The 25,982-nt window shown below is 44.9% G+C and overlaps 1 protein-coding gene across 1 annotated transcript in view; it reads left to right on the forward strand.

Moving 5' to 3' along the window:
• NEO1 (neogenin 1) overlaps nt 1–25,982 on the forward strand; it is an 85,434-nt gene that overhangs the window by 24,880 nt on the left and 34,572 nt on the right. Inside the window, 9 exon segments of the mRNA XM_048482070.1 lie at nt 4,186–4,340; nt 5,560–5,680; nt 14,546–14,765; nt 16,072–16,226; nt 19,611–19,759; nt 21,322–21,460; nt 22,188–22,237; nt 23,494–23,638; nt 25,550–25,660. Of these exon segments, the coding sequence (XP_048338027.1) occupies nt 4,186–4,340; nt 5,560–5,680; nt 14,546–14,765; nt 16,072–16,226; nt 19,611–19,759; nt 21,322–21,460; nt 22,188–22,237; nt 23,494–23,638; nt 25,550–25,660 (1,245 nt within the window).

Genomic DNA, 25,982 nt, shown 5'->3' on the forward strand with positions numbered 1-25,982 from the left:
AGACCGAATTGTTCCACCGGGTCTTTGGAGAGACCAGCCGCTGAAGGTGCTCTGCTCTATCCTCCCCCCCCTGCTGTATAGGGTCCCTAACATCATCTGGACCCATTATTCTCTTTTGGGAGGGTTGCATATGGGTTCGTGGGATACTGTTTTAGGACGTAAATAAAAATAAATGTGTGTATGCATTTATTTACATAAGTATCCTGACTTCCTGTGTCAGCTGAGTTGCTTCAGTGAGTCGCCCAGAAATTTCAAAACTGTGGCTTGAATCCAGAGCAGAGATGTGCCTGCAGTGAGAGAATTTGTGGGGAGGGGTGTAAGTTCCAAGCGTTTTAGAAACTGATATTTAATTTTACAAAACGCCAGCGAGAAACTTGACACCCAGTTATCAGTGACATATGTCATTTTGCAAAATGGTTTCTTTTGTAATGGCTCTGGAGAAATCCTCAGGGACAAAAATATGGCTAGATTAGCCACTGGCGTGGGTGTAAAGTGGCTTCGTGTGGACACCGATACGGAGTTAGGGGAATTGCTTCGGCTGCCTTTCAGCTAAGATTTCTTTAAAATGGAGGCTTTCTACATTAACGAAGCTTTATACCAGCTGCTGCTCCACGACAGAGGCAGCCATTCAGTTATAGAATTATTTTAATGGTGGCAGTGAATCTGGCTTTCCCCCTCCTAGTTCTCTAAGACTTGGAGAGCAATCCTGAGCAAACTCCCACTCAGGTCTGCTGAGCAGGGCAGAGTTTAGCACCATACTTTAGTGGGCTTTTTGTCTGGGGCCCAGGTTTCCTCCCCTTGTTTTTTGCATTCAGTGGGGCTATAAAGGATAATGATCATGAGGAGATATAGGATTGCTTTTCTCTTTCTTTTGTTCTTTCTGGACTTCATGCATACTTTACCTTTCTCCCCAATGGAAATCCAAAGCAGATTTCATTATTCTCCAGTCCTGTATTTTATCCTCACAGCAACCCTGTCAGGTTAGGCTGATGTATGTGATAAGCCCAAGTCACCCAGCCGGTTTCCATGGCACACTGGGGATTTGAACTTGAGTCTCCCAGATCCTAGCCTGACAGCTAACCACTATACAACTCTTTCTTTCTTTCTTTCTTTCTTTCTTTCTTTCTTTCTTTCTTTCTTTCTTTCTTTCTTTCTTTCTTTCTTTCTTTCTTTCTTTCTTTCTTTCTTTCTTTCTTTCTTTCTTTCTTTCTTTCTTTCTTTCTTTCTTTCTTTTTTTCTTTCTTTTTTTCTTTCTTTCTTTCTTTCTTTCTTTCTTTCTTTCTTTCTTTCTTTCTCCCTTTCTCTCTCTCTTTCTCTCTTTCTCTCTTTCTCTCTTTCTTTCTCTCTTTCTCTCTTTCTCTCTTTCTTTCTCTTTTTCTCTTTTTCTCTTTCTTTCTCTCTTTTTTCTCCCTCCCTCCCTCCCTCCCTCCCTCCCTTTCTATCAACCCATCATACCAAACACAGTTGCATGTTTAACATATGTCACTGTTCTCCGTGTGGTAATGGCATTAGGAAAGGTGAAGAGGTAAAAAAAACCAAAACAGTCCTCCAAAGCTTCTTTGAAATTTAATTGTCTCACAATGAAACATGTAATTTTCTATTAAAATCTTACTTTATCTAATTGGTTCATTTTGCTCTCTGATTATCAATTTAACTTGTCTGCCGCAAACGACTGCATCTGTGTTTAATTGGTATGAATTCTGAGCACTGCAAAAAAAATAATTTTTGAAAGCCTTTTGAAATTCATTAATGGAAAGAGAATGTCCAATGAATCGAATGTGCTTTTTGTTCAACATTTGCAATCAACATGGCGTCGTCTTTCCCCTGTGCTCAGTTTAAAACATTCTTTAATTTACAAATGTAAGCATCTTAATGCCGTCAAAGCAAGTTCACTTGATGGTCAGGCTTAGAGTTATAGTTTAGTACAGGATGTTATGATAGTTTATCCCATTTAAAATAGTGGTTTAAAAGAATAGTCTTTAGAATAGTAGTAGTTTATCCCATTTAAAACAGCAGTTTATTCCAAAGGAATAAATATTATTACCACATCTTAATGTTTGGTAAGCAAGATACATCTGACCTTTGTTCCTCGAATGGTTGGTTTGGAGCCAATGAATGGTGAAAAAAAGCCGGCTGCTTGTGGTGTTCCACGAATTCTTGTGCAAAAGCTTGTGCAGGAGTTTACACAGCACTAGGCCGACTTGCAGAAGGGAGTATGCAAACTCTAATGCACAAATGGAAGAGAATTTTTTGGATTTAGTTTTGCATAGCTTCTTAGCACAAGGTTTAAAACAGCTATTGCAAGAACGAAATACGCCTTTTGCACTCAGGGGGGGCACTTTTAGATCCAATGTATTCCAGGAATGTCCTTTCCCATGACTGAGACCCATGTTTGTGGAGATTTCCCCCTACCACATGTTATTGTTGTTGGGGAACCAACTCAAGCCTATTTGATATTGAAATCTGTGTGTGTGTATGTGTGTGTATTAGATCAGTGGTGGCAAACCTATGGCACGGGTGCCAAAGGTGGCACTCAGAGCCCTCTTTGTGGGCAAGTGCGCCATTGTGGGCACTCGGCAGTGGCATAGTGTCAAGGGGGTGAGGGGTGCGCAACGCACTGGGAGCGTGACCCTGAGGGGTGGGGCGAGGGCATTCCAGGGGTGTGATGGGGGTGTTTCGGGGCGTTCCAGGGCAGGGTGGGGGCAGGCAGGGGCGCACATGTGCCCTGGACGCACTTTTCCCTTGCTCCGCCCCGGCACTCGGTCCCTAAAAGGTTCGCCATCACTGTATTAGACTGTTAGACTCAAGCTATTGCTCATGTTAATGAGCAATAGCTTGCGTCTGCTTTTATGTAGGGCCCTTTGCTGTGAAATCCCTTCTTTGTCCTTAATCATAGTTTTCATTTTGCTGACATGGCAGGAAATTATTTAAACGAGGGTCTGAAGCTTTAATTTGTTCAATCGGCAGACTAATCAACCACACTCTTGTTTGCTTACGGGGGCCGGGGGTGGGGGGGCGAGCCTGTTGTAATTTCCTCAGAGGATGTTTTGCTTCTGTTGAGCCACATTGGTAACAAAACAGAATTGGAGTCGAGTGGCACCTTAAAGACCAACAACATTTTCCAGGGTATAAGCAGTGGTGGGATCCAAAAATTTTAATAACAGGTTCCCATGGTGGTGGGATTCAAACAGTGGCGTAGTGCCAATGGGGCTGGGCGGGGCATGACGGTGGCGTGGCCAGGGATTCCTGGGGCGGGGCAATCCTGGGCGGGGCTGTGGCAAGGACGCAGCCGCTGCGCCGGTCCTTGGGCGGGAAACGAATGCACGCAGGCGCAGGCTGCCACGCACACCGGTGCACCTCCTGCTAGACTGCTTCAAGTTCTGTGCGCTACCGCTGAGAGGAGGGGCGTAACTAAGGCAAAAACCACGTGGCAAAATCACCAATTAGTAACCCCCTCTCGGCACGCACAAATAATTAGTAACCTACTCTCGGGAACCTGTGAGAACCTGCTGGATCCTGCCTCTGGGTATAAGCATTTGTGAGTAGGGGGTCCAGTCTTCCAGGTAAATCCCAGAATTTCAGCTGATCTCCCGACGACCGAGATCCCTTGGATAAAATGGCTACTCTGGAGGGTAACCTGTAGGCCATTCGCTAAGGACCCTCCTCTTCTCAAACCTGGCCCTCCGAAGGCTTCCCCCACCATATCCCAACCTGTAATTGACAACTCAGTTTGCGAGTCACCATTCACTTAACAAACAAAACATTAAGTGTTTTTTCCTAACTGTGTTCAGCAAGTGATATTTTAAAGTTTGTTTTTACATCAGCGTCTCTCAGAAATCTACATCGAGATTTTGAGAGTATTTGCTTTAAGGAATCCTGTTAAAGGGCAAGGTATTAGCTAAAATTATGTCCCCCATTAGCAGATGTATTTAAAAGACGTTTCTTGATTATTCCTTGGATACTGATAATTATTTTTGAAATTTGCCTATTAACCAATTTGCCTATTGCCAGTAGATTTAGAGGGTGTAATTCTGCTTACCACAGTGATTCCAGACGCTTTCCAAAACCTCACGTAGTGGTATTTTATTTATTTTAGATTCAGATCTTTTCCATATTGCCTTATGAAGCGGTCCACCAAAGTGTGCTATGATTGTCAATCATTGTCTTTTCTTTTTTTATTTAAAGCTCCTCCTGAATTTCTGAAGAAACCTTCTAATATCTATGCTCACGAGTCCATGGATATTGTCTTTGAATGTGAAGTGACAGGGAAGCCAACGCCAACCGTGAAGTGGGTCAAGAACGGAGATGTGGTGATCCCGAGTGATTACTTCAAAATTGTCGTAAGTTTGCATTTCGTGTAAATCTGATAGGCTTTTTGCTAAATACTTCCCCCAGTAGAGGTCCTAGCACAGTTTTGGTCTTTAATCTGTTTTTTACTGTTCAGCCACAGTACAATATTAATGGATTGAGATCGCTTGGGAGAACAACTTTGTAGGTAGTATGGTGGTTAGGAGCTGCTGACTTTAATCGGGAGAACTGGGTTTGATTCCCCACTCCTCCCCATGAGCATCAGATTCTAACCTGGTAAACCAGGTTTGCGTCCCTCATCCATCCATCCATCCATCCATCCATCCATCCATCCATCCATCCATCCATCCATCCATCCATCCATCCATCCATCCATCCATCCATCCATCCATCCATCCATCCATCCATCCATCCATCCATCCATCCATCCATCCATCCATCCATCCATCCATCCATCCATCCATCCATCCATCCATCCATCCATCCATCCATCCATCCATCCATCCATCCATCCATCCATCCATCCATCCATCCATCCATCCATCCATCCATCCATCCATCCATCCATCCATCCATCCATGTTTTTATCCTGCCCTGTGCCCGAAGGTCTCAGAGTGGGTTACAACGTAGTATAAAGGCCGTAAAATCCGAACATCGAAAAATAGTCACAATCGATAACAATAAAACCTATTTAAAATCCATAACAGCTGTTCAAATTTATAAAATCTACTTAAAAAGTCATATTATCAGAAGCCTGCTGAGTGACTTGGCTAGTCACAGTGATCTCAGGAATCTTTCAGCCCCACCTACCTTATAAGGTATCTGTTGTGGGAAGGGAAAGGCATTGTAAACCACTTCAAGACCCCGTAGAAGGTAGAGACAAGCAGGATATAAAACCCAACTTTTCTTCTTCATCTTTTTGCAAAATGTGAGACTCTTGCTGAAGCAAGGCTAGAAATCTTAAAACCTACCCCTTAAGATACGTGTGTCCATATCCCACTGAAGAAAGTGTGGACAGCCCAGTCACCTTGATGTAGGGAGCCGTGAAGTATTTGTCTTTTACTAGTTCGGCATCTGAAAGTATTTTGAGAAATCTCATCACCGTGGAATTTCTCTGAAAAATGATTGCCGTCCATGATATCTGCAGACAGCTAACAGCCTAACCTTGTCGTCGTAATTGGTAGCACATTACCGAGCTTATCACTCACTAAACATGGAAAGAGAAATGATAGTGTTTGTGCTCTCCCTCAGAAGGAGCATAACCTGCAAGTTTTGGGCCTGGTGAAATCAGATGAAGGCTTTTATCAGTGCATTGCAGAAAACGATGTAGGAAACGTACAGGCAGGAGCCCAGCTGATAATCCTCGATCACGGTAAGGAACTGGGGCCCCTTTCCCTTCTCTCCTCTGATTTCCATAATCAACCCCTTGAGGGTGTGGAAAGTTGCTGATCGCCATAATAAACATGCATTTATCGTTGTTGATGTTTTCATGTTTACGCCGTTTTAGATATTTGATGTCGTGTTCATGTGATGTGAGCCGTCCTGAGCCCGAAAGGAGAGGGACGGCATAGAAATCTATTCAGTAATTAAATACAAATAAATGAATAAACCAGGGCAGAAATACCGTATATACTCGCCTATAAGTCGACCCGAATATAAGTCGAGGCACCTAATTTTACCACAAAAAACTGGGAAAACTTATTGACTCGAGTATAAGACTAGGGTGGGAAATGCAGCAGCTACTGGTAAATTTCAAAAATAAAAATAGATACCAATAAGAATGTTTTTGAATATTTATTTCAAAGAAAAACAGTATGGTATCAACAATACCATTAAAAGTTCTGAAGTGGAATATGTAACTCTCACAGACAGGATCTCTTCAGAGTTTCATAGGGAAGATGTTCAACAAGATCCCCCTTTTAAACAGTTCCTACAGGTTCTCCTTCAACACGGATAGCTTATCATTACACAGTGAAGATGCTTGCCTGGTGATGGCAGCCGCTGCCTCAAAGCAAGTCTTTTTTGCAGGTCTGCAAGCTCAGCCGTTTGCTCGCGTATAAGTCGAGGGGGGCTTTTTTCAGCACAAAAAATGTGCTGAAAAAGTAGACTTATACACGAGTATATACGGTATTTCAGGGTTTGCTCCTTGATTCTGCTACATGGCATCGTTTCTTCCGTTCACATAAACCAGACGGCCCTTTTTTTTTTTTGAGCAAATGGATAATAGCTACTTACACATTATGATATTTTTTAAACAACGTGCTAGTGGTTTTTTTTCAATTTATAACATCGTTCTTGCTCATGCCGGAGTGTTTTCCTTAAACGTGACAAGGCTAAGACAGAAAGCATTACTCTGCTAAGGCAGCGGCAGTGATAAAACAGGTAACAGCTCTGGAATCTTAACAACAGAATTCATTTTTTTTCCCGGTGACTAAATAGAACAAATTCTTAAGAAAAAAAAAACTTTTACGCTTCGAGAATGCCTCGGTTATTTATTCTTCACTCCCCGCTTTTCTTTTTCAAAAGAAAAATTCCAGGCAGCTGACAAAACACGGTGGAATGCAAATAGGTGAAAGCAGTCCAATATTTGCCTTACTTCGGTTTTGAACTTAACGTCCCATGATAAATATTTCAGGCGTTCAGGGAACATAACAGTTGCCGTGTTTTGAAGCGCTATGATTTATTAAACAAGCACTTGGATGTGGGTAGTGCTTGTTATGCCGTCAGCCTTCCCCCTGCCCACCTTTTGGCTGATTCTACCGGTGCAGTTGGAGCCGCTTAGAGCAGCTGCCCGTGTAGAAGGCTACGGACAAGCACATCTTCTGGATACACCGCTGTGTTTGTGTGCGGGGCGGTATGGTAACGTGTTTCTTAAGTGCCAGCAAGTTGCTCCTGACTTATGACAACCCGATGAATCAACAGCCTCTCAAATATCCTATTGATAACAGACTTTCTCGGGTTTTGCAAGCCGAGGGCTGGGGCTTCCTTGATGGAGTTGATCCGTCCCATGTTCCTATATGCTGCCACAGGAGGCAGTGATGGCCACTAACCCGAATATCTTTAAAAAGGGCTTGGATAGATTGATGGAGGAGAAGTCGATCTATGGCTCCCAATCTTAATCCTCCTTGATCTGAGATTGCAAATGCCGTAGCAGACCTGGTGCTCGGGAGCAGCAGCAGCAGAAGGCCCTTGCTTTCACCTCCTGCATATGAGCTCCCAAAGGCACCTGGTGGGCCACTGCGAGTAGCAGAGTGCTGGACTAAATGGACTCTGGTCTGATTCAGCAGGCTCTTTCTTATGTTCTTATGTTCTTATAACTTACAGTTCTTAGGTTGGAAGTGGAAATGTGCTTTTTAGTGTTCTCTTGAAAATCTGTTGAGTATTTTTAAAGTTAAGGGGGTAAAACTTGCAGGTTTCCTCACTTCCCCTGCATCTCCTTCAGTTATGAACAGTGGGTCATTCGTAGCAGCTGAAGTCAGACTGAGGTGTAACTGGAAGGTGGTCACTGTGGTGGATTGTCTGATAAAAACCATTACAGTTCTAATGAGGAAAACCGAGATGATTTGTCCTATCAGTGTTAAGACTTCGTGAGAGCCAGTGTGATGTAGTGAATAAAGTCGGATTAGGATCTGGGACACCCGGATTCGAACCCTCAACCTGCCATGGAAAATTGCTGAGTCACCTTGGGCCAGTCGCACAGTCTTAGCCTTGACCCTGGCAAGTATTTGGATGGGAGACCTCCAAGGAATACCAGAGTTGCTGTGCAAAGGTAGCCAATGGCCAAACACCTCTGAAGGCCTCTTGCTTTGAAAACCTCATCTCAGACTCGGCTCCCACCTTGCCTGGCATCATCTGGGCACATCTGGCCTGCTGTTATGTGGCCTGCTGGGAGCAGCAGTGGCGCAGTGGTTAAGAGCAGGTGCATTCTAATCTGGAGGAACCGGGTTTGATTCCCCGCTCTGCCGCTTGAGCTGTGGAGGCTTATCTGGGGAATTCAGATTAGCTTGTGTACTCCAACACACAGCAGCTGGGTGACCTTGGGCTAGTCACAGTTTTTGGAGCTCCATCAGCCCCACCTACCTCACAGGGTGTTTGTTGTTGGGGGGGGGGGGAAGGAAAGGAGTTTATAAGCCCCTTTGAGACTCCTTACAGGAGAGAAAGGGCGGACATAAATCCAACTCTTCTTCTTCTTATGCTAATGGGCACTTCTTTCTTAATCGCTGTGCTTTGCAACATAGCGGACCAGGCGCCCTCACTCCCTGCCCCCTTCTGGGGTCTGAAGCGAAGTCCGTCGCATGTCCTTGAAATGCTTGGGAACCATAACATAGCTTTTATCACTTAGTTATTTTGTTGTTCTGTTAAACTGTGGGAAAATGGACGGGGGTAGGAACAGCGGGGAAAACTTGGAATAAAGGTATCTGCAGGAGCCACAAACCTTAGATCTGGCTTCCTGCAGCAATGGTCACTGACACAGCATGATAAAGGCTACTGAACCCCTCTGGAGTCTGAATTATTAACTGTTGTACCAGAACCAGAGGAGGGCAACCAAAAATGGTAAAGGGTCTGGAGTCCATGCCCTACGAAGAGAGGCTTAGGGAGCTGGGGATGTTTAGTCTGGAGAAGCAAAAATTAAGGGAGGACATGATAGCTATATTTAAATATTTGAAGGGATGTCATGTCGAAGAGGGAGCAAGCTTGTTTCCTGCTGCCCCAGAGACTTAGGACATGGTGTCATGGATTCAAGGTGAAGGAAAAGAGATTCCACCTAAACATTAGGAAGAGCTTCCTGACCGTCAGGGCTGTTCGACAGTGGAATTCACTGCCTCGGAGAGTGGTGGAGTCTCCTTCTTTGGAAGTTTTTAAAGAGAGGCTGGATGGCCATCTGTCAGGAGTGCTTTGATTGTGTGTTCCTCCATTGCAGGGGGTTGGACTTGGTGGCCCTTGGGGTCTCTTCCAACTCTATGATTCTGTGATTCTAACCTTGCACCCCACAGGGTCAACAACAACAACACAAGCCTTTATTGGCATATAAAACAGGACAAAATTTTAAAACAAAACAAGGTTAAGAAATACAGTTAAAATTACTAATTTCCAGTATAAAATTTGCAACAGTTTCACAAAAGAGCACATCAGAGCTGTTCAGGAGATTGGGTTATCTTATAACATTCATGCCTCTGAGAACATTTCAAGAAAATGGAATTCATGTATTTCATGCGTATCTTATTGTATTTAGGGCATAGAAACAAAGAATGGTCAAGTGTTTCAACCGTAGTCCTATCACATGAACAAACTCTTTTAGAACGTTCCATATTCTTAAATCTTCCCTCCAGCAGAGCTGATGGCAGCACATTACATCTTGCAGTAGCCAAGGCTCTCCTCTGGGTGGGATTAATCAGCAGACGAAGATATGCTGCCATAATTCCACGCTCGCATGGGATTAATAATGTAGTCGGAGAACAGGGTCACCATAAGTTAACTGTGACTTGCCAGCAAAAAAAAAGTTTCATAGGGATTGGAATAACGGTGTGTTTGTTAGGCGTGTGCGGTTTTTGCACCTTCTGTTTTGCACTCTTTGTAGGGTCACCAGCTGTGGGCGGGGTAATATCTGGAGATTTGTGGGTGGAGCCTAGAGAAGGCAGTGTTTGGGGAGGGGTGGGTTCCTCAGCAGGGCGCAACGCCATGGAGGCCCCCCCTCCAAATCAGCCATTTTCTCCAGGACGACTGATTTCTGTCGTCTGGCGATCAAGTGTAATATCTGGACATCCCCAGGCCCCACCTGGAGTTTGGCAGCCCCGTGGGTGAATATATCACGTTTCTTTAGAAATAATTTAAATTTGAATACGGGGTGTATTCAGAATCAATTGCTTGGCGGGGGATTTTTTTTTTGCCCCCATGCTTCTGACGATTCCAGAGATCCCAAGAGGTAGATTCCCTGTGTAAAAAATCAGCTTGGGGGATATTTGTATTTACAGCACGGCTTCCACTGTGCACACAGCGAGGTGTTTGTGCTGGGTTTCCCCTTAATCTTAAGGAAAGAATATTAGAGAACACATTTTACTGTTTCTTTCAATTTCGGAATGCATAATTTTCTGGTGGGGTTTATTGTAGCCGCAGCCATAGATTTGCAGCCTCTGAGGGGAAGAGATAATAGGGTTTGGTTTCCCTTTATTGGTTCCTGAACAAAAACATAGTCCGCCTTTTGTACTGCTTTTATGTTAACACCGGTATATTTCCTATAATGCTGGTTGGAATTCTTCATGCGTGATGCATTGGCAACGGCATATCTTTTTAGATTATTGGACATGACCGGGGGGAAAAAACACAATTAAATGACTTCCTTTATGTCATGAGGATGGGAGGGAGTGTTTTTTATCATAGTTTTATGATTTCCTTTAAAAGTTTACCTTGGAAAAATAAAAAAAACACACATCTTCCTTGCCCAAATGCGGAATTACACCCAGCTCACTTGGTGGGTACATAAACAAGCGCGTTGTCTATGTGTTTCAAAGGTACGGCAGTCGAAAATGTATTTTTGTTTTTTAAAAAATTAGGGTTCTTAAATTTCCCACTTGCATTACAAAAATCTAGGTAGCTATGACAAGAGGAAAAAGTAAAACCCAGAACCGTAATACTTGAGTCACCATGCAGCGCTTTCTCAGACTTCAGCACATCTGTATCATGTATGAAAAGTACTTCCATCTTCTTCCAGTATCAGAGGCAGAGGTGTAGCTGGGCCAAATTGTGCCTGGTGTGCAGTCAATATTTTCCGCGCCCCCCTTCCCACACTTACCTTTGTTCCTTTCCTTTTCCTAGAACTTTTTCAGGCTGAAAAAAAGAGGCCTGTTCACAGTTCAGGCTTAAAAACGGCCTGATGGGAATTATACTTCCCAGGAGACCTTGTGAACCCCAAGGGGGAGGGGCCTGTGGGCAATTTTCCACCCCCAGGCATGCCCCCGATGCACGGCGCACCCCCCTGTCCCCTTGTAGCTCCGCCACTGATCAGAGGCAGTATATATCAGGTGCTGGGGAGCATGTGGAAAGATGCTATCTTTAGTCTGCGTGGTGTAGTAATTAAGAGTGGGGGACTCTAATTTGGAGAACTGGGTTCGATTCCTCACTCCTTCATGTGAGCGGCAGACTCTTTTCTGGTAAACTGGATTTGTTTCCTCTACATTTTTGGGGGGAGGGGGGGGCAACTTTTTAACATCTCGTGGTAAACCATCTTTCACCATTCAATTGTGTTAAAGCATCCTAAGACTTTTCTTTCAAAAAACTTCTAAGCTACCTTTCTGTTAACTTAATGGTGGCTTACAAATAATTACACATCGAAGACACCTCAGATTTCCTATTTGTAGCAAAAGACTGTGGCTTAACTTGTTCTTTCTAATAATTAGTTTTCTTGAATCCACTCTTCGGTAAGATCAATCCCCAGAGAATGACTGTTGGCTAGAGATTTGTAGCATCTATCTGACAGAGCTTTTAGTTTCATGCAGTTTAATAATCCTCTGATCTGTTAGATTAGCAGATAAAAGCAAAAAAGGGAGGGCTCGTTGCTAATTAATGTTGTACTGTGCTGTTTTTTGCTATAAAACTCCTTAGGTGGATATGTTGTGTGTGTGTGTTTGTGCGTGCGTATCGTCTCTCCTCCCCCACAGCTGTTACGCGGCACTGAAAGACACACAGAAGTCCTGAGAGTCCTTTTCCCTGTGAAAGTCTTGAAAAACGATGCCGCTTCCGTCCAAATAAACATTTAATCTGCTTGTGGAATTGCAGCGCATCACCCAGCACCCGCGATCTGTCTTAATATGTCTCGCCGAATATTTGGGTCTGTCATTCTGCCTTAAAGGCTTAGCAATACATTTTATTAGTTGAAGACATTTCAGGAGAAAGAGAGAGAGAGCACGCGGTGAAAGTTTGGCTTAGGTTTGTCATCATGATACTTTAAAGCATTTTTTTCCCAACCTAATCTGAATGTAATTGCTTTTAAATATGGCAAAGGATGGTGCCCATCTTAGACATTTGAACCATGACATCCAAACAAGTGATATGTCATGTAGATCTTCAAGGCAGGAAGGTGGCACTTCAGAAATCTGTTATGTGGTAACACTCATCCAGATGAACAGTTCTGGCCCCAGATACGTTAGCCCCCTATTTTCTGATGGATGCGATGGGTACATTATTTGAGAGAAATAAGAGGGTTTGTTCATTTTGTATTATAGTCATTATTATGAGGAAGAATACTTAACCAAATGCTATGAATTAAAGACTTTGCAGCCCAATCCAGTTCTTGTTTGCGGGGAACTAAACCCTGCTGAGTCCCATGGACCTGACTCTTCAGTCAGTGTACATTGGATTGTAGTGTTGTCATGCCTACAGGGGTAGCGTTATCAGTGTTTGTATTTCAGCTCATAGTTAATTGGAAACCTTTAAATGACTTCTAATTAATATGATGTTTGGCTAGCACAAATGAGAATACACCCTCCAAGTCCATATTTAAACATCTTGCTGAATACTTAGCACTGCAAGAGACAGAATCTATAATCCTGAGTATTCTACAATGACTTGTATTTAGAAGCTAATTGAGAGGCTCTTAAAAAAAATCATTTTCCTTCCTGTCTCATTTCGAGGTCTCAGGGTCGATGGCATTCCAATTCTATATTTGAGATGCTTTTAGGGCAGTGGTGGCGAACCTATGGCACTCCAGATGTTCATGGACTACAATTCCCATCAGCCCCAATTGGCCATGCTGGCAGGGGCTGATGGGAATTGTAGTCCATGAACATCTGGAGTGCCATAGGTTCGCCGCCATGGTTTTAGGGGGTGTTGATTCCCATGCGTTTTTCTTTTCCAGAATTGAGCTCCCCCCAATAGGAGCGTAGACAGATGTATTTCTTTATGCCATGTTAACAGTTGAGGTTGGCTCGCAACAGCTAGCAGTTGAACAGCGTCCTGTAAAGGGCACATGAGATACTGGGTCATCACATGACTTGCTGTTCGCTTCACATGACTAGGTGACAGCCAGATTCCTGCAATGCGTATTTGCAGCAAACATACCCGTGCATTCTTTACAGATGGTCGTGTTTTCCTCGGAGCTCAGAATGGGCATGAAATTTCAAGCAGTAATGTTATAGTATGGTAGTTAGAAGACTGCATAAATCTCAAGGGGTAATGATTCACTGAGTGAAAAGTCCACACTGGAGAGGAAGATGGGTGTATCAAGGAGGTGGTGGAACTCTCTTGCCTTTTTGGAATTTAAGAACATAAGAGAACATAAGAAAGAGCCTGCTGGATCAGACCAGAGTCCATCTAGTCCAGCACTCTGCTACTCGCAGTGGCCCACCAGGTGCCTTTGGGAGCTCACATGCAGGATGTGAAAGCAATGGCCTTCTTCTGCTGCTGCTGCTCCTGAGCACCTGGTCTGCTAAGGCATTTGCAATCTCAGATCAAGGAGGATCAAGATTGGTAGCCATAGATCGACTTCTCCTCCCTCAATCTGTCCAAGCCCCTTATAAGAACGTAAGAACATAAGAAAGAGCCTGCTGGATCAGACCAGAGTCCATCTAGTCCAGCACTCTACTACTCGCAGTGGCCCACCAGATACCTTTGGGAGCTCACATGCAGGATGTGAAAGCAATGGTCTGCTGCTGCTGCTCCCGAGCACCTGGTCTGCTAAGGCCTTTGCAATCTCAGATCAATTTGTACATAGACTCACTGTCAACCAAAGCAACTTCTCTTAGGAACCAAACGGCACTGTAATATATGTAGCCGGAAAAACCCGCTAATCTGTGTGCTGTTTGTTATTAGTCCCGGTTCAGATTTATGCTTCGTTTTTGCAAACTGAAATGGATAAGTCATGATTGAGTGCATAATTTGATGATGAATCCAACAGGTGCACAATCAAGCTTAAATGTCACTCTGATGTTCCCATCATGAGACGGTGCTTTATCCTCGGTTTTCACCCTCCCCTCCCCTTCCCACTTCCATTGCGATGGAGATTTTTTCGATTGCTTGCCCTTTAGTGACGTCGTCTTCGATATTCCCCGTTAATTTTCAGTAGTTGCCTTTTTTTCGCCTGCATGCCAGCCTTCAGTTTAATGGCCTTCTTTGTGTGTTCATTTTGTTTTTTCGTTTCCCATCGTGGTTTTGTTTATTCCTTTTTTTGGTTTTTTTTCCTGTTTTCTCTTGAAATGGCCGTGGTGTTTGCCCTTCATGTCCCCCCATGTTTGCACATGACCAGATGTTGCCATCCCAACATTGCCCCCCACTTCACTGATCAGTGCCACTACTGACCATCTAGCACCAGCAACGACGGGGCCATTGCCTTCCGCCCCTCGGGACGTCGTGGCTTCCCTCGTGTCCACCCGGTTCATCAAGCTGACCTGGAGGGCTCCTGCTTCCGACTCACATGGAGACAACCTTACCTATTCAGTGTTCTACACCAAGGAAGCAATCAACAGGTACATTGCTCAGATCGCTTGCAAATTTCAAATATTGTAGCGCCAGCATGGTGTAGTGGCTAAGAGCAGGTGCACTCTAATCTGGAGAACCGGGGTTGATTTCCCGCTGTGTCGCTTGAGCTGTGGAGGCTTATCTGGGGAACCAGATTAGCTTGTGCACTCCAACACATGCCAGCCGGGTGTCTTTGGGCTAGTCACAGTTCTTCGGAGCCCTCTCAGCCCCACCCACCTCACAGGGTGATTGTTGTGGGGGGGAAGGGAAAGGAGATTGTAAGCCCCTTTGAGTCTCCTTACAGGAAAGAAAGGGGGGATATAAATCCAAACTCTTCTTCTTTTGAGTGCTGGAGGGGACACCCACTTCCCCGTATCTTCTCCCATAGTGCAGAGTGGTAAGCCACAGTACTGCAGTCCAAATTGCACTCACAGCCTGAGTTCAGTCCCGACAGAAGTTGGTTTCAGATAGCCAGCTCGAGGTTGGCTCAGCCTTCTATCCTTCTGAGGTTGGTAAAATGCTGTAGAAAAGTGCACAGGTCTTTTCAGAAATCAATAAAACTCAGTGCAGGAGCCACATATAGCTGTTCATCTGGGGAACTGTGAATCTTAGTGGAATCCTTGTAGACTCGCACAGGTGTCAAACTCGTCACCCTCCAGATGTTATGGACTACAATTCCCATCATCCCCTGCCAGCACGAGCAATTAACCATGCTGGCAGGAGATTATGGGAACTGTAGTCCATAACATCTGGAGGGCCGCGAGTTTGACACCTATGTGTAGAAGGATTGGTACTCCCCGCGCTGTGCAGTTTTCATGATTTGCTGGCGTGGGGATCTGTTGCTTGAAACACAGTAGATTTTTCCTGATTCGAAACCTCTTGTCTTTTATCCATTGTCTCTTGCTGTCATAATTTTGGGAGCTGTACTCCTGTGGGACTCTTAGTCAAGAGGAAGGGGCGTTCTCATTCTGTCGGAAACCAAATGTTTCGTGCTGTGGCCGACATGCACACAATCCCACGTGCCAGAGGTCTATTCAGAGAAGAATCGCTTTAGATAACCTCTGTTTTCCTCATCACCGAGAGAGGAATTGCATGCTGAGAATGAAGTTGCCACACCAGGAAGGGTTGTTGTTGTTTTTTTAAATAACTTTGGCAAGTAAGCTTAACTAATATTATTGTGCTGCCGTCATTGGCAGATTAAATATGCACTAATAATTAGCAATTCTGTCCTCATCGTGCTGACATGTTCTTTTCCCATATGTCCCATTTTCCCATCCCTCCTTTTCGTCTTTTCCTTAAAAAAAAAAAATTAAGGGAACGTGTTGAAAACACAAGCCATCCTGGGGAGATGCAAGTGACAATTCAAAACCTCATGCCCGAGACGGTCTACATTTTCAGAGTGGTAGCTCAAAACAGACACGGACCTGGAGAGAGTTCAGTACCACTGAAGGTGGCAACGCAACCTGAGGGTAAGCATTGAACACTGCTCTGTTTGACAAACGGAGGCAGACATTTTGGTGTTCCTTCTCCTAAGGTGTACATTAAGTTAATCCTTGGCCGCTGTCAAAGAACCAGCGTGGTGTAGTGGTTAAGAGCAGGTGGATTCTAATCTGGTGAACCAAATTTGATTCCCTGCTCTTCCACCTGAGTGGCAGAAGCTTATCTGGTGAACCAGATGTGTTTCTGCATTCCTGCTGGGTGACCTTGGGCTAGTCACAGTTCTTCAGAACTCTCTCAGCCCTACCTGCCTCACAAGGTCCTTGTTGTGGGGAGAAGAAGGGAAAGGAGCTTGTAAGCCACCTTGAGTGTCCTTACAGGAGAGAAAGAAGGGATATAAATCCAAACTCCTGCTCTTCTTCTTCTTCTTCTTCTTCTTCTTCTTCTTCTTCTTCTTCTTCTTCTTCTTCTTCTTCTTCTTCTTCTTCTTCTTCTTCTTCTTCTTCTTCTTCTTCTTCTTCTTCTCCTCCTCCTCCTCCTCCTCCTCCTCCTCCTCCTCCTCCTCCTCCTCCTCCTCCTCCTCCTCCTCCTCCTCCTCCTCCTCCTCCTCCTCCTCCTCCTCCTCCTCCACTACTACTACTACTAGCTGTGTGCGACCACACTCCCTGACATTTTGTGGGTGGGTCTTGTGGCAGCCATTTTGTGGTTGTGCCCATCGTCCAGTGTCAGCACTCCAAAGGTGCCTGCGGGCTCAAAAGGGCTGGGTATCCTTGTGCGGTAACTGTTTATTTTGGTTCTTATGTTCAATTTAACGCTTGAGTGGCCAGCTTGCAATAAAATGCTTGCAGCTGAGGAGTGTGTTCTGTAAAAAAAGAATTGTATATATGTGCGTGCAGATAAATATGTTAACTGCACATGTACTTACTTGAAGATCCAGCATTTAGTCCAAATTAGTCAGTTGGCTTTGGATAGCCTGCACATGATCCAGCCAAAAGCAAAGTACTTCTGGACCGATCAGTAAAAAAAGATCAGAGTATTTGATCAAATCTCCCAAGGAAATCAGTGGAACTTTAAAAGAGCTTAATTTTATCTTCATCGCGTCCAGAGTATGCTTGCAATAGCAATTGCTTGTGAATAACATTTTGATTTTAAGACGTCTTTTTAAAAACGCATTGTCATATGGCAACGGTTAGCTACTTATATAATACTGTTGTAACTGATGCAGGGCAGAAGGTACATTTGGTTTGTCTTGCTTCTCCTTGAAAAAAAGCAAATAAAACATCAAGGCCAAAACTATGTAAACACCCTGGGCTTAACTTATACACAGTTGAAACTTCTGCTTCCCCCCCCCTCTTTTTAAAAAACCTCCCCAAGCTATTTAGCTTTTAAAGTGGGCTCTCTGAAAGCATTCTTAACCCTGCAAGTCTGTTTAATCTTCGCTTCACCGCTTTGAACCCCATCTTCGCAAACCTCTCTGAGGAGAGCAATCTGTGCTTTTTGCAGAGTAAGGTATCTTTTCCCTTGCATGCTGTTGTTTTCAGTTTCAACCTTGAAATTGCCGGTTGTATGACAAGATGCAGCTTTTCGGGCCCATTAGCATGATTGAACTCTGACTGGAGCTGCGGAGTAGCAAGATTGAAGTTGCTTCAACAAATAAGTTGTAGGATATTTTTTTCCCCCAGAACTGTTGACGTCAGTGACCGGGTGTGAAGATTACTCTTTCAGTCTCTCACCATTACAACGTTTAAGTGGAATAAGAAGACCCACAGATCCCAAAACCGAGACAGATTCTTAGGGAGATTTTATTGAAGTGTTTTCTTCTTGTATTTAAATAGCCACTATTGCCTTCACGTGGAGAATATTGTGTTATGTATTATGAACTGTCGTAAGGTTAGTTCACGTCAGGCATAGTAGGGTCAGTTTCACCTTCTAAAACAGGGGTAGGGAACCTGCGGCTCTCCAGATGTTCAGGAACTACAATTCCCATCAGCCTCTGTCAGCATGGCCAATTGGCCCTGCTGGTAGGGGCTGATGGGAATTGTAGTTCCTGAACATCTGGAGAGCCGCAGGTTCCCTACCCCTGTTCTAAAACGTTCGATTGGTTGCTTATTATCTTGCCTCTGAGAAGAGTTTTCTGATAGGATCTTGCACTTTTAAAAATTGCACATTTCTTGTTACACAAACGTGTGATTTACTTAACTTCCGGAAAAATGCTTGGCCAAGAGCAATTAAAACATCAGTGAGTAACATTTTAAAGCAGTAAAGAATTTATGCATATTTTTTGTTGGAGGGGCTTTCCGCGGCCCGAGGATTCAGCCCTGAGGTTGTGGTGGGTTTTTTGGGCTGCGTGGCCGTGGTCTGGTCACCTTGAGTCTCCTTAAAGGAGAGAAAGGTGTGGTATAAATCCAAACTCCTCCTCCTCCTCCTCCTCCTCCTCCTCCTCCTCCTCCTCGTTCAGAGGTGGGATCCAGCAGGTTCTCACAGGTTCCCGAGAGTAGGTTACTAATTATTTGTGTGCGCCGAGAGGGGGTTACTAATGGGTGATTTTGCCACGTGGTTTTTGCCTTAGTTATGCCCCTCCTCTCAGCAGTAGCGCGCAGAACTGGAAGCAGTCTAGCAGGAGGTGCACCGGCGTGCATGGCAGCCTGCGCCTGCGTGCATTAGTTTCCCGCCCAAGGACCGGCGCAGCGGCTGCGTCCTTGCCACAGCCTCGCCCAGGAATGCCCCGCCCCCGGAATGCCTGGCCACACCCCCGTCATGCCCCGCCCAGCCCCATTGGCACTATGCCACAGTTTGATTCCCACCACCATGGGAACCTGTTGCTAACACTTTTGGATCCCACCACTGGGTTTTGGGGGGACAGGGTTATACATGTTTGTTTTGGAGGGCTTCCTGACCAAAAGGGGTTTTTGTTGGGGGAGGTTTTGATTTAGTACCTTCTGTTTATTTCATTTCTTATTTGAGGGGGGGGAGTTAATGGGTGCTGTTATCTCATATGGTTTGCCCAGCTTCCCTTGTGGAATTCATCCGGAGAGGCTAAAGCAGGGGTAGGGAACCTGCGGCTCTCCAGATGTTCAGGAACTACAATTCCCATCAGCCCCTACCAGCCTGGCCAATTGGCCATGCTGACAGAGGCTGATGGGAATTGTAGTTCCTGAACATCTGGAGAGCCGCAGGTTCCCTACCCCTGGGCTAAAGGGTACATTCTCTTCAAATGTCTGCTAAACCACGTAGTTGGATCTTGTTCCTAGCGCTCTGCTGGTTCCCGCCCAGAGTTAGTTATTTTGGGTGAAATTCCTGTTTGCAGCAAAAGCGTCTCTGCTTCGGTCCTCGTCGCATAAATTATTTCCGAGACCCCTGACCCAGATTTGTAGCGGAAAGACCTGGATAAACCTCCGATGCATCTTATCTTTCAGTTCAGCTTCCCGGGCCGGCGCCTAACATCCGGGCATCTGCGAACTCGCCCACGTCCGTCACAGTTAGTTGGGCCACGCCCTTATCCGGCAACGGCGAAATCCAGAACTACAAATTATACTACATGGAGAAGGAGACAGACAACGAGCAGGTTTGACGAACGATTTCTTCTTGGCAGCTTACGGTGGCAGTTTTAACTTCTAGCCTTCCAGCACCACCGTGGCAAAACTGCAGCTTACGTTCTGCTGATCCTTGCTGTGAAACTCTGCAGTCATTAAGTGGGGTCTTAAAAAAAATGCCATCACGCGAACAGCGAAAGAGATGCTGTTTTATTGTCTGGCAACAGATGACCTTATTGACGTTGCTCGGCCTTGTTCCACTCTCAGAAGGATCGCATTTTGAACTGAAACAGTAGTCAAGGCCAGACAAGAGGAACCAAGGGAACTCTCTTATGCCTTTATGTCAGGAGGCTTCCGGTGATTTCACTGGTGTCTGAACGCTTAATGGTTTTCCTCCGCATTTTTAGTTGACTAGATAAGCAACCCTAACAGTAGTGACCCTAATAAAGAAAGGTGAAATTGGCTCTTAAACAGCAGAGGCCAGTTCAAGAGCCGTTGAATCAAAAGGGAAACCCTGAGTGAAAGCAAAATTTGTAATTCAGTGAGATTCACGCTTCATGATAACTGAGGAGATCTCTTAGAGGGACTTTATAGTAGAAGTCTACATGGGCAACTATACAGAAAATGCCTATCCTTGTGAGGCTCCTTCAGTCAAGAACAAGACTCTAATAGAGGCCAAGAGAGAGTCATTTCTGCTGAGAAATGAGAAGGAAACTTGGTCTGTCTTCTTCTCACCTCGTTATCTTTCTGGGCCGTATCCAGTGGTGGGATTCAAATAATTTAACAACTGGTTCCAGTGGTGGGATTCAAATAATTTAACAACTGGTTGCAGGGAGCAGCAGTGGCGTAGTGGCTAAGAGCAGGTGCATTCGGATCTGGAGGAATCGGGTTTGATTCCCAGCTCTGCCGCTTGAGTTGTAGAGGCCTATCTGGGGAATTCAGATTAGCCTGAGCACTCCCACACACGCCAGCTGGGTGACCTTGGGCTAGTCACAGTTTTTTGGAGCTCTCTCAGCCCCACCCACCTCCCAGGGTGTTTGTTGTGAGGGGGGAAGGGCAAGGAGATTGTAAGCCCCTTTGAGTCTCCTACAGGAGAGAAAGGGGGGATATAAATCCAGACTCTTCTTCTTCTTGTTTACAAGCACCATTTTAACAACCGGTTCTGCTGAAGTGGTGTGAACCGGCTGAATCCCACCACTGGCCATACCACAGCGAACACTTCAGTTGTGGCCCTTGACCTTTGCAGGGGTGTCAGACTTGCGGCCCTCCAGATCTTCATGAACTACAGTTCCCATCAGACCTTCCCAACATGAGCATTGGCTGTACTGACAAGGGCTGATGGGAATTAGTTCATGAACATCTGGAGGGCCGCAAGTTTGACACCTGTGCAGCTTGAGTAATATTCCAGAGCTCCTTTTCGAGAGTCCCTCTCAGAGCCAAATAATGCCACTAACTGGTACGCCTGTACATGCATACTCTGAGCGCATGCTGAAGTTTCATCCCAAAAACCAATAGAAGAACCAGAGCCACAGCGTTAGGGGAATGCATCCCAGTCTTTGTAAAGGCTGCAATGCTTGCCTCTTTTCAACTGCAGGACATTGATGTCGGAGGCCTTTCCTACACGATCAACGGTTTGAAGAAATATGCAGAGTACAGTTTCCGAGTGGTGGCTTACAATAAACACGGCCCCGGAGTTTCTACGCAGGATGTTGTCGTTCGAACTCTGTCTGATGGTGAGCAGCCAGCTTTTTAATGGCATTCCAGTGTCATTTTTTCATTTGAGTTGATTTTTTATCATGTCCTTGTATTTAATTTCATTAAAGTTCAATTAAAAATGTTTTTAAAAAGAAATTATTAAATAGCGTATGCAGGATTACAGCGCCGCGTAGTTCGGTTACATTGTTTGCTTATTTATTTATTTATTATTTATCAGTCTTATAGACCGCCCAACTCCTGAAGGGCTCTGGGCGGTGAACAACATAAAATAACAATTACATAATGGACTGTAAATAATTTAAGTTAAAATGCAGCAATTAAGAAACGACTAACAACAGTGCCCGCAACAATTCCTGTTAGACTCTCCCAGAAGGGGAGAAAAAGAGTGGGCCCATAGATGGTAATGGGCCCAAAATATAGGAGGGGGCGGGGGCACTCATATCAGCGGCTGGACACTCCAAAGGCCCGGCGGAACAACTCCGTCTTGCAGGCCCTGCGGAACTCACCAAGATCCCGCAGGGCCCGGACACCTGGAGGAAGAGTGTTGTCAGAGTTATGCGCCTTCAGTCCTCTTTGGGGACCTGTTTACTCTGAAGTATGTAGTTTTCCACACTTAAGGTTTGGCTGGTGATTTTGCCTCTACTTTTATCTGGTGCTTAGCATAAATCCCATCTGTATTTATACCGCTGTTATTTTAAGATACTCTTCTGAATTGGTTCTGAATAACTCCTTTCATGTTCCCAGTTCCCAGTGCTGCGCCTCAGAATCTGTCTCTGGAAGTTCAGAACTCCAGGGTAAGACACTTCCTTTTGTTATTGACATGGGGCAGAAAGAGCTTCAGTCTGTTTTCAAGCTTACGCTCCGCGGGCAACTCCTTCAGTATTATCTACATCATATCGGATACTGTCTTTATCACCCTAAGCTGAATGTCTGGCGTTTTTTAAGGGAGTGAGAGGGGGAGATTGGGGGTTTACTATTTTATTTCTGCGTTAACTGAATTGTTCCTAACGTTTCGCCTGCATCTGTGGCCGGCATCTTCAGAGGTGTATCACAGAGAGAAGTCTTCTCACTAGACACAGTGTGTAAACAGACTTCTCTCTGAGACACACCTCTGAAGATGCCAGCCACAGATGCAGGCGAAACGTTAGGAACAAGATCTACCGGACCACGGCCACGCAGCCTGGAAAACCCACCAAAACCAGTTGAATCTGGCTTCGACAATACATCAGTTGGGTATGTTTTTGTCACCACTTGGACACCTTTCAAATGATACTGTATATTATATAGTACATGTTATATAGTATATATTATAGTATGTATGAAAGGGAAGCACATGTTGCTGGTTTTATTCGCTGTAGCCATCATGATGCCGGATAAAAGTTTCTGATTTTGAAGTAAAGAGTAAGGAGGAAAAAACTGTGATTTGACCTGCACCAATTCCTGCAAATTTTTTGTGGCCCACCTACTTGCTTTCTAAGGTGTAAACATCATGGAAGTAAATGTGGCTGTTTGGGTTGATAGTGATGGCAGATGTGGCTCTCCCTGAGCCAGGGAGTGAGTGCCACTGCATTAGGGATATTATTTATTTATTTATTTACTTACTTACTTACTTACTTACTTACTTTTTTATATTTCATAGGCTGCCTCAGCCTCGGAGGGCTCTAGGCGGTTTAAAACACAACACTTAATATTCAACAACAGTTAAAACACAATTACAACCCTTAAAATCAATAGCAGCATACAAAATGCTAAAACAGAGACAACTTAAATCCCATATGGGTGGCGCCTGGTCCCAAGGCCGGGAGGGGCGGCAATGCCAAGAAATGGAACCAGTATAAGGCATTGCCGAATATGACAACATACGGCAGGGACCTCACCAGGGGGCAGATAATCCGTGGCCAGCCTCTCCAAAAGCCTGGTGGAACATTTTAAAAAAAAAATTACTTAAATTGTTCCTTGAATCAATGCTGTTGAGGTTGATGAAGCAAGCAAGAATAGGGAGATTTCAACACAAAAGAATGTCCTCTGAAATGTCTTCTAAATTTCATAGAGCATCATGATGCACTGGCAGCCACCTCCTGTGGGGACACACAATGGGCAAATCACCGGCTATAAGATTCGCTACCGAAAAGTGACTCGCAAAAGTGACGTGACCGAAAGCATTGTCGGGGTGCAACTTTCCCAGCTGATTGAAGGTGAGCGGGTCAGAATTCTCTTTCTCAATAGTTTTAAAAAACAGTAACATGTTCTGGGTTCTTTAGCCTAAGAAAGACCTTTCGATATAGGTTTGCAACAGCTGACTTAGACTGTATTGTCGAGAAGATGAATAACAAGCTTCCGGAAGCTGGAGACGAATCAGACACAAGGGAAAAAGCAGTAGAAAGGTTCAGGAAGGCCTCTTGAATAATCAGTTATAGGTTGTCATTTATTATCTGTTTATTTGTTTTGACTGTATTCAGCAGCTTCGTTATTTATATTTTTGTGGCACTGCTTTTAATTGTTGGAATGCTGCTTACGTTTATTTGACTTTTTATTGCTCTGCTGCTTTTACTCTGCACTGTTGATCTGTGTTAATTTTTTACTCTAGTGGAGGCTCTGGGCTATTAGTCCCAGGGGATTTCAGGATCCGTGCTGAGCTTCCTTCGTCTGGCTGTATGGCAACTTTACACCTGAAAGAGGACATAGATAGAATTTCCTTTGAGTGGATATTGAGAGCCTTCGCATCTACTGGGGTGGATCCAATTATGCTCTTAGTAGCCTTCTTCCAGCATAAGGGCCTTCATCCAATTTAAATGGTTCTTCCTCCAAGGGAGGAGCTACTTAATCTGGAGGAAGGCTTTAAACTTGGGCTGGAAGAGAAGATGGAGTATGAACTTTGGTAGGATCCACCATGTTTGCTGTGTGGGGACTTAGCTGTTGTGATGGCTACACACAAGTGTACCAGAAAAGTGCAGAGAGAGGCTTCCTGGGGCCATTTCAGACCAGGAATATGGCATGGGGAAGCAGGAGGTTGAAGCGGCTTCTTCAGGCAACTCACAGTCCTGATAAGAATTGAGCCCCATTCGCCCATGAAGCACAGAAATCCCAGTGCATGCGTGATACAAGGTCTTTGCCGTGGTCACGAGGACGTTGCGTCATGCTGGCAGGGGATGCTGGGAACTGTAGTCCATAACATCTGGAGGGCTGCGAGTTTGACACCTATGCGTTGAGCGAATCAGCATTCGCTTGGCTGCCTCAAACGAATGGTAGAAATAATTTCGTTGATTAAATAATTACGGAAGATTGCGGAAGAATGTCGGATGTGTTTTGCGTTCCACTGGGGAGGAAAAAAAGATCTGCTTCATTTCTTATATCTGCTGAATGATTGTGACATAATAAAGGGAGTTGCATATCTCACCGTGTCATTAAATTAAATGTGGGCATTTAAACGCAGTGGCTTTAACCCGAGTTCATGCTGGCTGTTTTTTTTTTCAAAGTTTGGTATCTTTTGACTGAGTGCTGCTCTGTTATAGGAAACGCAGGAGGTGGGGGGCGGGGGAGAATGATCCAAAGAGCAGATTTTTCTTGGCGTTAAAATGAGGGTCATGTTCTTTTGCCACTGGCCTTTAAAGAAAAGTCGCGGCGCGTCACCATCTCGTAGCATTAGTCTGACAAATAATAATTTGTGTCAATCGCTTCTGCTGGAATCTTGCTACAGGGCTGGTTGCTTGCTGTTCATAGCCCCAGGTTATGCTCCTGAGGTGAAAGGTCAAAAATCTAAAGCTCTTAGGGATGCTGGATCTGTGTCAAGTTAGCCTCAGACTCTATCGCAGCCACATGTGCTGTTCATCTAGCCTGGAGGTCTGCAACCTGCGGCTCTCCAGATGTTCATGGACTACAAAACCCATCAGCCCTGACAGCATGGCCAATTGGGGCTGATGGGATTTGTAGTCCATGAACATCTGGAGAGCCGCAGGTTGCAGAACCCTGATCTAGCCCCTCATTTGGTTTCCTATTTGCAAGCTATTGCTATCAGTAGTCAGGATGGCTGAGGTTTTGATTAGAAGGAGAGGATTGTGCTTTTGCTGCGGAAGAACGTGGTCTGATCCTGCACCTTCTTACGTCAGGTCTCGAACGCGGCACCGAGTACAGTTTCCGAGCGGCTGCCTTAACGGTCAACGGAACTGGGCTGGCCACTGACTGGGTGTCGGCGGAGACCTTCGAAAGTGACCTTGACGGTATGCATATAAAGACAAACTGTGAATGAGTGAGAACATGTTTGTTGATACAAAGATCTCAGAACGCAAATGTAGGAAGGAAAAAACTGGGCAAGCTGGGCTCACGCAGCTGTACTGACCCCTCCCCTTCCTGTCACCATGCTCGATCAAGACTTTGTGGTGTTAGCCGTAATTGGACATTTATTTATATAGAAGAAGAATAAGAGTTTGGATTTATATCCCCCCTTTCTCTCCTGTAGGAGACTCAAGGGGGCTTACAAACTCCTTGCCCTTCCCCCTTCACAACAAACACCCTGTGAGGTAGGTGGGGCTGAGAGAGCTC

The sequence above is a fragment of the Sphaerodactylus townsendi genome, linkage group LG17 (assembly GCF_021028975.2).
Source record: "Sphaerodactylus townsendi isolate TG3544 linkage group LG17, MPM_Stown_v2.3, whole genome shotgun sequence".
In the NCBI taxonomy this organism is placed as follows: domain Eukaryota; kingdom Metazoa; phylum Chordata; class Lepidosauria; order Squamata; family Sphaerodactylidae; genus Sphaerodactylus; species Sphaerodactylus townsendi.